Source organism: Rhagoletis pomonella, unplaced genomic scaffold, assembly GCF_013731165.1.
Source record: "Rhagoletis pomonella isolate Grant_MI unplaced genomic scaffold, Rhpom_1.0 Rhpom_scaffold_00006, whole genome shotgun sequence".
Classification (NCBI taxonomy): domain Eukaryota; kingdom Metazoa; phylum Arthropoda; class Insecta; order Diptera; family Tephritidae; genus Rhagoletis; species Rhagoletis pomonella.
Genome location: NW_023458560.1, coordinates 81614545 through 81627042, shown reverse-complemented (window position 1 = coordinate 81627042; position 12498 = coordinate 81614545). Strand labels below are relative to the sequence as shown.

At 35.8% G+C, this 12498-nt stretch overlaps 2 protein-coding genes and 1 long non-coding RNA gene across 3 annotated transcripts in view; 2 read left to right on the top strand and 1 right to left on the bottom strand.

Moving 5' to 3' along the window:
- Positions 1-2725, top strand: part of LOC118741460 (UDP-N-acetylglucosamine--dolichyl-phosphate N-acetylglucosaminephosphotransferase) — a 44719-nt gene extending 41994 nt beyond the window's left edge. The window contains exon 5 of the mRNA XM_036473440.1: positions 2028-2725. Within this exon, the coding sequence (XP_036329333.1) occupies positions 2028-2520 (493 nt within the window). The 3' untranslated portion in view covers positions 2521-2725. The remainder of the gene's footprint in view (positions 1-2027) is intronic.
- A 4757-nt stretch (positions 2726-7482) lies between these two features.
- LOC118741783 lies at positions 7483-8398 on the bottom strand. The gene is made up of 2 exons (XR_004993345.1): positions 8291-8398; positions 7483-8234 (listed from the first exon to the last, which is right to left on the bottom strand). It is a non-coding gene; the product is annotated as an uncharacterized LOC118741783 (long non-coding RNA).
- A 3205-nt stretch (positions 8399-11603) lies between these two features.
- LOC118741782 (phosphatidylinositol 4-phosphate 5-kinase 6) overlaps positions 11604-12498 on the top strand; it is a 1372-nt gene continuing 477 nt past the window's right edge. Inside the window, 4 exon segments of the mRNA XM_036473754.1 lie at positions 11604-11678; positions 11742-11907; positions 11964-12251; positions 12254-12483. Coding sequence (XP_036329647.1) covers positions 11604-11678; positions 11742-11907; positions 11964-12251; positions 12254-12483 — 759 coding nt within the window.

Below are 12498 nucleotides of genomic sequence, written 5' to 3'. Positions count from 1 at the left end.
ACACCCACGAAAATTTTCTTTTCCAGTCTGCGAATAAGATGTGCTATATCAGCTGTTTAGGGATGAAATGATACAAGTATGATACTCGATACTTTTCGATCGATACCAAGTAACTTTGGTATCGATACTTTCGCACCAAGTACTGAGTAGGTGTCGAAAAACAAATACTCGTATCAAAACCCGTTCGTTCCCACGACAGTCGGGTCCGTGATAAAAACATAAGATTCTTTTCTGGTGGGTCATTTGGCAATTTATTATCTGCTTGGTACATTTTCCCCGATTTTGCATTATATTGGAATCGAAAAACCTTTTTAAAATACAAATTAATTACTCTTCTCGGCATGGAAAACCACAATTTTTGAATGTGGCTCCACAATTCGTTGTTGTTGTTGTTGTTGCGGCTACTAAGCCCCGTTCGGGTCGGTTCATCCATCAACGCTGTCGTCAATTTCAGCTAGGGGAAGGCCCAGGAGGTGTGCGACTTCCACAGGGGCTGTCCATAGGGACAGGGGCGTCAGCTGAGTGGGGCATGTGAAGAGGTGCCGGGAGTCATGTGGCGACTCTCCACATGCCGGGCATTGGTTGGGCACATCCTCGTTGATTCTACTCAAGTAAGAGTTTAGCCTGCTGCAATAGCCAGAGCGAAGTTGGGCCGGTTCTGCGTACCGGAATGACTCGGGTTTTACCCGACCAAGGGCTGTTGGTTCGGCGTTTAGGTCGGAGAAATCCATCCGTCCACAATTCGTCTTTATTGTGGCTTTAAAATACCCTTCTTTAAGTCTGACCAAAGGTGTTCACACAAAAACAATGCAGGCTACTTCCGCAACCACACACAAATTACCATAAAGGACGCACAGTGGGGCAAAAACGGTTGCTGTGAACAAACGAATTTTGAGAGCCCAAATATGAACCGATTTCAAGTTTATTTTTTTTTTTTATAAAAGATAATTAAATTTTGCGTCGATCTATCGAGGCGATTTTTTAAAAAGGCTCCGGTTTTTTATTATTCATGTTGAAAAATGAAAGAAAAAAATTTCACGTTTGAATGCTTCCACTTTTTTGGAAAATACTTTTATTATTAATTATTATATTAATTTCAAATGTGCAATTCTTTTAAAAAATATTCATAAACACTTTTCCATAGGATACATTTTATTAAAAAATGTATTTCATTCGTTATCTACACTAATATGTATTTTGAAAGTCGTTTTTTCATTTTTTTTTCTAATCGAAAAATTCGAGAACAGCTGTACCGATATTTTTGAAATTTTGGATATCGACTCCAGAACATCAAAGGATGATAATAGAAAGAAAAATAATTCCGACAAATCAAGGGGGCGTGGCACCTCCCATACAAACTGAAGTTTTCACGCACCATATCTCTGGAAGTATTCATCGTAGAGTGCTGCAACTTAGTACAGAGATATATAATTTCAACGCCAAACTCGTGGAAAAAGTGGGAGTTATTGAAAAAGTGGGCGTGGAATCTCCCATACAAACTTAATTTCTCACACCACAAACACATTCGAATGGGAGAAATTCAGTTTGTGTGGGAGGTGCCACGCCCACTTTTTCAATAACTCTCATTTTTTCCTTGATTTTGGCGTTTCAGTTTTCAAGGCTTTTTCCAATTTAAGAAAAACCCCTAAATAGTTTTAACATTATATTGTAGGTTATTTGGGGATGAACAGGGCGATTTTGCATAAGCATTTTGACTGTATGAAAACTTTATAAAATAAAAGCGGTTTATACGGGCTTTTCTTTAATTCAAACTCGGGAACCGGGGTTTTTTTTTTTTAATTGGAATTTTACGAATAACTCGAAAACCGATTTTGGAAAAAAGGCGGACGCTAGTATGTATGCGTATTGATTTTTGATTATTCAACTTCTGTGTATAGGTATTTAATTACTTCAACAAATCCTCTATACATATATAGTAAATACTTAACAATATTATAATTTACCTCATATATATAACATGTATGTATATTTTTAACCTTTCACTGGACAAACAAATTTTATTGCAGGTATCCATCCCAAGTATTTGTCGGCGATACTTACTGCTACTTTGCTGGCATGACCTTTGCTGTCGTCGGTATACTGGGACACTTTAGTAAAACCTTATTGTTACTCTTCATTCCGCAAATCCTCAACTTTTTGTATTCGGTGCCGCAATTATTTCATTTCGTGCCATGTCCTCGCCATCGTTTACCGAAATACGACTCTAAGACCGACCTACTCCACATAAGCACTACAGAGTTTCATCCGAAAGAACTGAACATACTTGGCTTGCTAATGGTACGTGCGCTCAAAACAGCGAAACTGATCTCGTGGCAGGAAGAAAGCGATGGACGAGTGATCACCAACAATTTTACGTTGATCAATTTTGTTTTGGTTGTTTTTGGTCCGGTGCACGAAAGAGTCGTTACACAATTTTTGATGGGTCTACAGGTTATATGCACTTTAATGGCGATGGTTATACGTTATCCTTTGGCAAGTTTCTTTTACGATACATACTAGATAAATCAGTTTTTTCTTTTTTAAATTTTCTCTCGTTAACTTGAAACCAAAAATTCTTATTTGTAAGTGCAAACATATATGTAGGTAAATGTACATACGTTTAGAGCACTTTCAAATTATATTACTTATATTCATAAGTCTGATTGTTAATAAACAATTGTATTAAGAAACTACATTAAACGATAAGATCTACATACGTATATATAAAAAAAAAACTATATATTCCGACGAATTGGTAACCTCCTCCTTTTTTGAAGTTGGTTAAAAATCTATGTTGGATCGATGGGAGCTTGGTTATGAGTTTTGGTCAGTTTATGCATTTTTCCGCCTTAAGTCAAATAAGTGTCCCTTAAGCAGGAATCACACGATTTGTACATTTTCACAGTTACAGAGTGGCGTTGTTTGGAAAGTTCTTCTTGCAGTGAACTCATTCTCGATAAAAATTTCTAGACAACACCTCTCCGTGACTGCCAATATGTACAAATCGTGTGATCCCTGCTTTAGGCTCTGCGATGCATTAAATTTTCCGATTTGTAACTGGTTTCGTCTAGTATTGTAATCAATAGAAGCGCGCTTACTTGCAATTGTTCTGCTAGGAGTCAAAAAAGTTTGTATTGGTACTTGGTCAGCAACTGCAAAATGCGACGAAACAGTTGTAAAATCGGAAATTTGCATTCCAGGGTAGAACTTTATAACCGTTTTCACAGTAAATTCGCATTCGATAGTTGACTATATACTCTATACACTCCAAGAACGGTACACATACATTAATATAATTAATAAAATATTTTTTTTCAAAAACTTTAACAGCCCAACCTAATATAAACGCGCTCCGTTTCTTTCCGCACTCCGTCTAATTTGTTTAGGTGCATAACTCGAAACTGGCTTGCGCGTCATGGTACAATAATTACAGGTATGGTTTTCCCAGGGAGTTTTGCTTCACATCAACATTCGTGCTCCTTTATTTTCAATTTGACGCAGTTCAATCTTGCTTCTTTTACTTTTATTCACTCAATTTAATTTGAATACTTTTTCAAAACAAAAGAAAAAACGTTTGAAATAAAGTGAGCCATACAAATTTTGAATTTATTTACTAAGAAAATGTTTATCGAAGATCGACCTATCTCGGCAGCCAGTTCGAAAACGCTCTATCTCAAAAAACTTTTCAAGAACGCCCTATTTCAGAATTCGTTTCAAAACCGCCAGCCATCGATATATGGTATATGGGGTATGGAAATATCCCTTTCCCTAGCATAGGGCTGCCAGACGTCCTGGTTTTCCAGGATTTGTCCTGATTTAAACAAACTGTCCGGGACACCAGGACCGCCACATTTAAATTGTCTTGGTTTTTTAATGAAGGTCAATGCCCATCAAATACCCATCAAATTTTTAGCAAATTTTTGCTTCGAAAAAAGAAAGCATTAGTAGTTGAAAATCGAGAATGAGACATTTTTTCTAATATGTTGAACAATATCTGGTGAGTTTACCTTCTTTCTGTTTAGTTTATTTGGTTAAAATCTAATTTAGTATCTTCAAGCAAATGCCAAAAAGGTGCAAGTTCCTGCTCTTCCAAAAGGCCTTTCTGAAAGTCATTCCTTTCTCCTTAATTTTTTGTACGAAGTGGCACAAATTTGAGGGCTTCTGCTTTCGCTACTCAAGGAAGAGCTTCCAGAAGAGCTTTTGTAGGACGTACTTCCAAAGGCCTTTTGAAGAAGTTAAAGCTGTTTTTAGTTCAGATTTTTTTTTATCTAAAACTAGTAAAGTTAGAAGGACGAAATTCGAGGATGTGGTAAGTTACATTTTAGTCCTTGACTTATATTTTTTGCAAAAATAAACATTGGAAATTTCCAATAATTTCTACAGAATTATTCCTTTTAATTGATACCCATATTGTTTCTCTACAATGCACCGAATCTTTTAAATAATTTTTTAATTCAATCATATCCTAGAAATTTCCTCAAAAAAAAAATCAAGACATCAAAGAGAAAAATTAAAAACGCCGTTATACTATATTTGGCTCCTAGTTTTGTGAATATATTGATTTTTTCGTGTGTTTTAAAAATGTTTGGTTTTTATGGCACGATGTAATCTAAAAAAATAAATCTGAAATGGAGGCGTTAATTTTGAAAGTTGCATTATCATTTCATATCTCTTGTGCTTGAATGTCCGGTTATTTGTATCTCAACCAGTCGGTTATTCGATTAACTTCTTCAGCGTAAGGTCAAAAGTTTTTACATTAATTTATGAAGATAGAACAATTTACAAATAAATTCGGCTGTTTTTTATTGCAGAAATACACTCGAAGGTTTGCCATTGCCAGCCGAGGGGCGACCACTATTAGAAAACCCCTTTTTTATATTTTTGATGTTGTCGGAAATTAGGCTCGAAGGCTTTGCGGAATCGCAGTGTTAACCACTACACCACAGCGGCAAAAAAATTTAACTCAAAATAATGATCAAATATGACTGAAAAAAATAGAAATATGATTTTGATGGCGAAAGCATTCAGCAAAATATCTGCAAATTTTGGTTAAACTTACATCTGTATGTGTAATTTTTATTATACTATATTTTGTATTGCAAATCGGAAATTTTTCGCTAACTGCATTCCTATGCGACAGATAACTAAGTGCTCAATAGTGAGCTTGGTAATTCAGCGCCCTCAAAAATTATCAAAAATGAGCTAAATAATAAATATTTGGTGGCCAAATTTTTGTTAAGTGTTTTTCCGAGCTTCTCTAATTTGTGTTAAATCAAGTTAAATTGAATTCTGTTGACCTTGTAGCGTTTTTTCCCCTAGCACCACCTTGTTAAATACGCCTTGAAAAAACATTAAACTGCACACTCAACTTTGTTGTTTTGCGAGCATATTTAGTGCTTATCTAAGCGCTTAAAATGGATTTTTTCTTGCCTATTTTCTTCGGCCCTGATGATCATCGTATATACCATCGTATATACTTACAAGTATGGAATCCTATGCCCCTTTTTGTCTATTCTCTTTCTAACAACGGACGTGCCTGCCAAACAGCGGACGTGCCTGCCAAACTGAAAAGCATGATGGCGGCAGTGTTTGACAGGCACGTTCGACGATGCGAACGGCAATGGAAGGTAAGAAATGGAAGATGGATGACATGAGAATGAAATAATTATGAAATAGCAGAATGTCGAAGCAAAAACGAATTTGAGAAATGTGACAAAGCGCATGACGTTAAATGAAAGAAATGTAAAATAGCGAAATGTCGAAATAGAAGAAATAGATGACAGGCTCGTATTCAAGGGTTTCGTGAAACAAAAAGTGTTGCTGTGTTGCGCCATAAAATATTTAAATACTTTTTTAATGTGGTTAAATTGAATCATACGCTTTTTTAATAAGTTGGCAAAAGTACATATTTCGCCAGCCAAAATATATATATGTACCTATGTATGTATATAGCGCGACGCTGCAAGATTCATTTATAAATACGGTATATGCTAATGACGTTATTCATAAAAAATAAAATAGATTTAAATAGCTCTGTACAGTGACATTTTTATAAAAAAAATCGATTTCTTAATTTTTTTATGAATTTGGGTAAAATATTTAAATTCACATTTTTAGTGCATTTTTTTCCTATTTATTACTTTTAAAAATTTTATTTTCTTTAATAACCGTTTCACTGAGTTATACCACCCATCAAAAATCAAACTATTTTATAAGAAATGTATTGACCATTTTACAACGGCATTTAAAGAATTTTTTGCTCAGATTGAAAAATTGCCTGCTTCTCACACTTCTGTGGTGCTTTTTATTGTAGTTATTATTCTGTTGACATCTAAATTTCCCTACATAGATTTTATGTGATTGCCGATAGATTGATTACCGGCATTTCCTCTGTGAACTTTTTTTAACTACATTCATAAAAAAATTACTAATTTTGGTTTCTTTTTTCATCTTGAACTGGTACATATGTTTGTATGTAAAATGCATTTAAAAACGTCATTTGCCCAATATGCACGATGCAGCGAACAAAGGTGGCACCGTCAGACATACCCCTACTTTGAATTTGTCGATTTTGATAATTCTGATCTAAAAGTAAACGACGTATCAGAAACTTTAAATGTACTGAAATTCACTTATACTTCCAGAAAAATCACCGCTTTTTCACATTTTCTTATTAATTGTCATTGTAACTCATATATTTTTAGAATTCAGCGCAATTAAAACACGCTTACTATCGAAAAATTTATTATTGAGAAAATTGGCTGGTCTGATATTTTCTTTTAACATGCAATTCGCCTTTGTTTACTTTTTGTACAGAAATGTCATCGCCACTATGACGGGGCAATCTTGTACTCTTTCTTGTCAAATATGCATTTTGATGTAACTGCTATGAAGCTATGAATACTCATTAAAATCGTTTCAGTTCGTAATAAACGTACATTACATACTTGTAGTCTAAATCATGATAAAAACATAGCAAGGTATAACCGTTCTCTCAATTTGTCGGCCATGATTTTTTTTTGAAGTTAGAAAACATTTTAAAATCATATAAATGTGAAAATAAAAAAATGAAATTGTTCGAAATTGTTGTTGCTTGAGATGGAAAATGAAAATGTGTGTGTGAGTTTGTGAGTAAATTTAAAAATTAAATTGTTTGGAAACGTCAAGAATTTTAAAAGAGACTCTCAGCGGTTCTACCTTACTATATTTTTATCATGGTCTAAATATATTTTTTAATATGAACTAGCTTTTTTAATTCTAGAAAATATCAATAATCACAAGAATTATAAAAATTTCTCTTCAAAAGATACGTTTCAAAGCATCCCTGTTGATGTCATAATTCAAATAAAAATTTGAATAGAAATTTTGATGCAAACGATTTTCCTCGATATTCATCATAGAAATTTCTTTAATCTTTATTTTCTTCCACGCAAATTTACTCATTACTTTAAATGGCTTTCATCTTTTTATATTTGTAAAAAATAATATAAACATGTTGCTCTTGCCAGCTGCAATAGCTTCAATACACTAACAAAAGTGTGAATACCCAGTGCCCAGCTTAGAACAAGAATCCTAGCATTTTGCCTCCCAAATGTTACCGTCTGGCCTCCTCAAGATCCATAATGCCTCCGGAGTTAGTCAACACAACGTAACCAAATTGACGAGAAGGCAGCAAGTTGTTGGTCCACTTCCAACCATTTCAACCAATTTATGCGATTTAATGGGCCTCATGCATAAAAAATGAGTCTAAGGTCAGACTCAATTTTTACACTAAAGGGGTGAGCTTAAGCTCAAGAATTTGTACTGAAAATCGAGTTGGAGCTTAAACTCACATTTAATGCATGAGGTCCAATATCTTCACTGCTACCTTGTGTTGCGTCCAGTAAATAGTGGCCAATTTTTACGAGTGCCTGTGGGCCTCTGCCAGTAGCTGCAGCTGCGGCGGCACGTGATTGTGGCATAACGTTGATGTAAGCGTAAAATAAGAAAAGGTTTGGTAAGGTTTTTCGGGCCGCTGCTTAGGCCACAATCGCAAATGCACCCACACATGCGTACGTGCTGCGTAGAGACGTAAATTATAGTTTTCCCCGAGCTCCAGTTTCTTATCGCACTATTATTTCCCTTATTACTTATAATTCTCTGCCACGATTTACGCTGCTCGGGCCACGGCTGCTTTTACAAGAAAATAAACCATTTGTTTAAACGATGCTCATCTTACTTGTCCGTATGTCGCTCTGGAAAGAAATATATATTAAATTATATGTTTTCTTAAAAATAAATGCAAATTTACCTAATTTTTCCACCGGCAGGCACGAATATGATGTTCAAAACAAAAGCAATGACAACGAATTTCACACACATTGATGTATTTTAGCGCAAACGATAAGTTTCACAAATATTTTAAATTATTGCCTGGAACATACACATTTATCGTTATTATTGGAAATGCAAGACTTGGCATGCATTTTTAATTTCTTTTTTATTGAATTCAAATGAATAAAAACACATTTTTCTAAAATACTTCTCAATTTACATTTTAAAGTTTTTTCTGAAACTTGAATGTAACTCTGTGCGGAGAATGAGAGAATTGAAAATCAGGTGATCTCAGCTGTTTTCAAATGTAAACAAACAAAATGGCGCTTTCCATACTTGTAAGCCTATACAATGCTGATGATCAAGTTCCAACCTACTGATGTGTCATGGTGGAATAATACAAGGTGTTGGATATTGACAGCGTTCTCGCTCTAATCCGCCATCTTGACTCCCTTAGCAAAATCGATGTTTCCCTCTTGAAAAAACTACATTTTACCGCCTTAAAAAAAGTACTAAACTAAAACTAAAAGTAGGGAATGAGCCTATTCTAAAACTGATTTGCAATCACTGAACAATTATTTGACATTTAATTTATTCTTATTCGTTGACAACGGAAAATTAAATAACAAATTTTAAACTTTAATTCTACAAAAAACGTGGGCTTTGTGTATTCTCCAAAGGATTTACAGCGAGATGGGCGCTGTTTTCAGGCACTCACTGAGGGAAGCTTGAATTACTGCTGCGTGAGGCAAAATACGCCTATAATAATTTACAATACCGAGGAAGCGGCGCGAGTCAACAACTGTTTGAGGCTTTGGATAACTTTTTCCTCAGGAGGCTGGTAACAATGCTGGCTCACAGAATAGCCTAAGTAGACTACTTCACTTCCACCGATATGGAATTTTTTTATGTTGATTTTTAAGCGAAAGTCTCCTGCAGTGCGCCAGCCACCGGACTCTTTGGGCATCATGTGGATGGGACTTGTCCATTGATTGCGTGTTATGACACCATGATGCAGCAACAGATTAAAATCTTCTTTTGCGGCGTTTAACTTCTCACCAGTGAGTTTGCGTGGGCGCTCGTGGACTGGGGGACCATTGGTGACAATGTGGTGTACGGTTGTTTCACTATCGACATTTGGTGCAGCATAACGTAGTGTGATCTCTATGTAATCCTTCAACAGGTTAGCTTAGAATGCGTCTGACTTGCTTTTGGACAAATTCGACGTAGGGTGCACAATTGTCGCGATGCTGTCAATTTGTATAAATTTATACCAAACTCGGTGCACTTAATTATCTTGGCATAGAAAATCAATACGTTTAAAATACGAAAACTCCGACGTTTCAGTAATTGTGGACCCTAATTTACTCCAAGTTAATACTTACAACATGCATTTAACAATAAATAAGACTGTTATATTACTGTAATTATTACAAAAATGTAGTTTTATTACATTTTCTTACTTTTACTGTGATACATATTTGAATTATCTAATTCCCTGAATTAAAGTGGAATCTGATATTTTTAACCGGTGACCACCCTGGGAGGTTGCTAAAAATAAAGCGTTTTCAAAACCATTTCCGATGCCCATATTGCAGCAATGCATTTAATCTTCCAACCTAGATACGAACACGTAAGTATGCGTCCTCCTACAATCGGACCACGGCAACATGGAGTGTATCGATGTCAAACGTTAAGTTTCTTGTTTCTTGTTTGTTTGTAACTATTTATATGCAAAATTTGATATGAAAAATAGTACCAAATTTCGTACTACTTCGCAAAGCGGGCTTTTTTTCTTCCCGTTTCTCTCGTGCTTCCATATTACAACCTTTTGTAAGGGAGCCGTCGACATGAGCTGTCACTACGTACAACACCTTGTATAATTCCACCATGCTGATGTGTGTTTTGATCATGATCAGTGTTGCCAGAACTTTTTGGGCCGACCGGCTAGATTGGCAAAAAAAGCGGCTAAAAACGGCTAAATTGTTTTAGTGAAATTTCGCATAGACTCTGGCAAAAAACGGCTGAAATGTTTTAGTGAAAATCCACATGCTTTATTTAAATAAATCGCAAGAAACGAAAGACTAGTTAACACCATTAATTTATATCGAGTGTATATTCCTCATCATCAAATGAATCACTATTGTATATATCACCTGAATTCATTAATTTTAAGAGATCGTCATCTACAGTAAAATTATGGCAGTATTTTTCTTCACGTTTTAAACCGTATCTTATATATAAAATAGCGTTTAACGTTTTAACGCACATTGGATTTCTTTGCTTAGTTTTTATTATATTCATTGAACTAAATATTCGCTCTACTTCTGCATTACTTATAGGCAAAACAAGAAAACTAAAAACTAGGTTGCAAAGGTCAGCAAAAGGGTTTTCTCCTAGGGCATTTCGAAATTGATAAACTTCGGCCCAAAATTTTACAGTTGAGTCTAAATTACTCCAGGTATGTAACGTTAACCGTTGCCATTGAATCTCTATGGATGTTATTTCGTCGGCATTATATTTGTGTTTTTGTTGCTGTAGTTGAATAAATACTTTTGGTTTAATTACTCTTAATGCATTTCCAACCGAAAAAAGTCAATTTTATTTAGTGTGGCAATATTTGTAGGTGAGGCGTTGGCGTAATTCCTTTATTGAAGTGATAATAAAATAGCGACCATTTTCTCGAATTATTTTCTCGGCTTCGTGGTCAAAAGCGTTTGTGCTTACTTTTGTTTTTAAATACTCTTCAAAACTGTGATAAAACTGAGGAAATGGAGCAAGGTATGGTTCCAACGGGGAGCATATAGGATCAAATGTGTCCGCGCTAATAACCACTAGGGAGCATAGATGCGAAAGTAAAACATTGAGTTCATTAAAAATCTTCATTGGGTCTGCATTATTGCTTTCGAACAACTTGTTTACTTTTTGTACCAGAAAATTAGGCAAATAGTAAAATCGGCTAAAAACGGCTAACTTTTTTTTACAAACCGGCTAACAAATCGGCTGCCGGCTAGATCGAATTTTCTCCGGCTAGTTGCTATCAAAACCGGCTAAATCTAGCCGGAAAACGTCTAAAATGGCAACGCTGATCATGATTCATGAATCATGCGTTTTGATGCCAATTATTCTGTCGCTCAGTCCATTTTCCCCTGTTTCATAATAATTAAAAAAAAAAATATTTTCTGATTGTCTTCGATGTTACCCTCAAAACGTTTATTTAATACATTTAAGATTATATTAATATACATATATAATACGTTTTTGAATGAGTTAAATAAAAAAGCATTCCAATGAGTGTCTCCGATGTATCCACCGAGTCAGAAATGACCGCAGCCGAAGAAGAGGAAGAGCGCCTAAATATTGGAGTAAGTGTGGAGCGTTTCACCAACAAATCAGAGATTAATCCTGATTTGAATTTTTTTGGATAGTTATATATTGGCGGTCGTAACGCAACTGGTCATCGACACGGTCGTGGCTGGGCAATCCTCCCGAATGGCGATCAATATGATGGACAATATCGTCAGGGAAGACGCCACGGTACAGGCCTGTATGTGTTTAAGGACGGTTCACGCTATTATGGATCCAATCGCTGCGGTTGTAAAAATAAAAAATAAAGTAAAAAATAATTAAAAAGACTATTGATGTTCCAGGACATCGCTCTGGTCGCGGCATGTTCATCTATCCTGATGGCAGCATGTATGAAGGTTGCTGGCGCAAAAACATGAAGCACGGCAAAGGCCGCTACAAATATGCTAATGGCGATTGCTACATGGGCAACTGGTACCGGGGACTGCGACACGGCGTTGGTGTTTACTGCTACAACTCCAGCGATTGCGGGGAACTTCGCTTCAAAGGCACTTGGCGTCTGGGCTTTCGTGTTGGTCCTTTTCAAATATTTTTTGGCAATGAAGATCATTCAACCATATTACATGGCAACTGGATCAACGGTATATCCTAATGGGATTTTTTCAAACGCCCGGGATGGCATATAAAATTAAAAAACGAGTTGAAGGTAATGGGGAAGAGGTGGCTGGAGAGATCGAGTCGGAGCGCGATGAAGCTGTGTTTGTTGATGTGCTACCTTCCCAATGGTTTGCCCAACATATTTGCTACTATGATTATTCACAGCTGCCACAGGAACCAGTGCCATTACCATTATCCGATTCTGAGGTGTCTGTCTGTTCG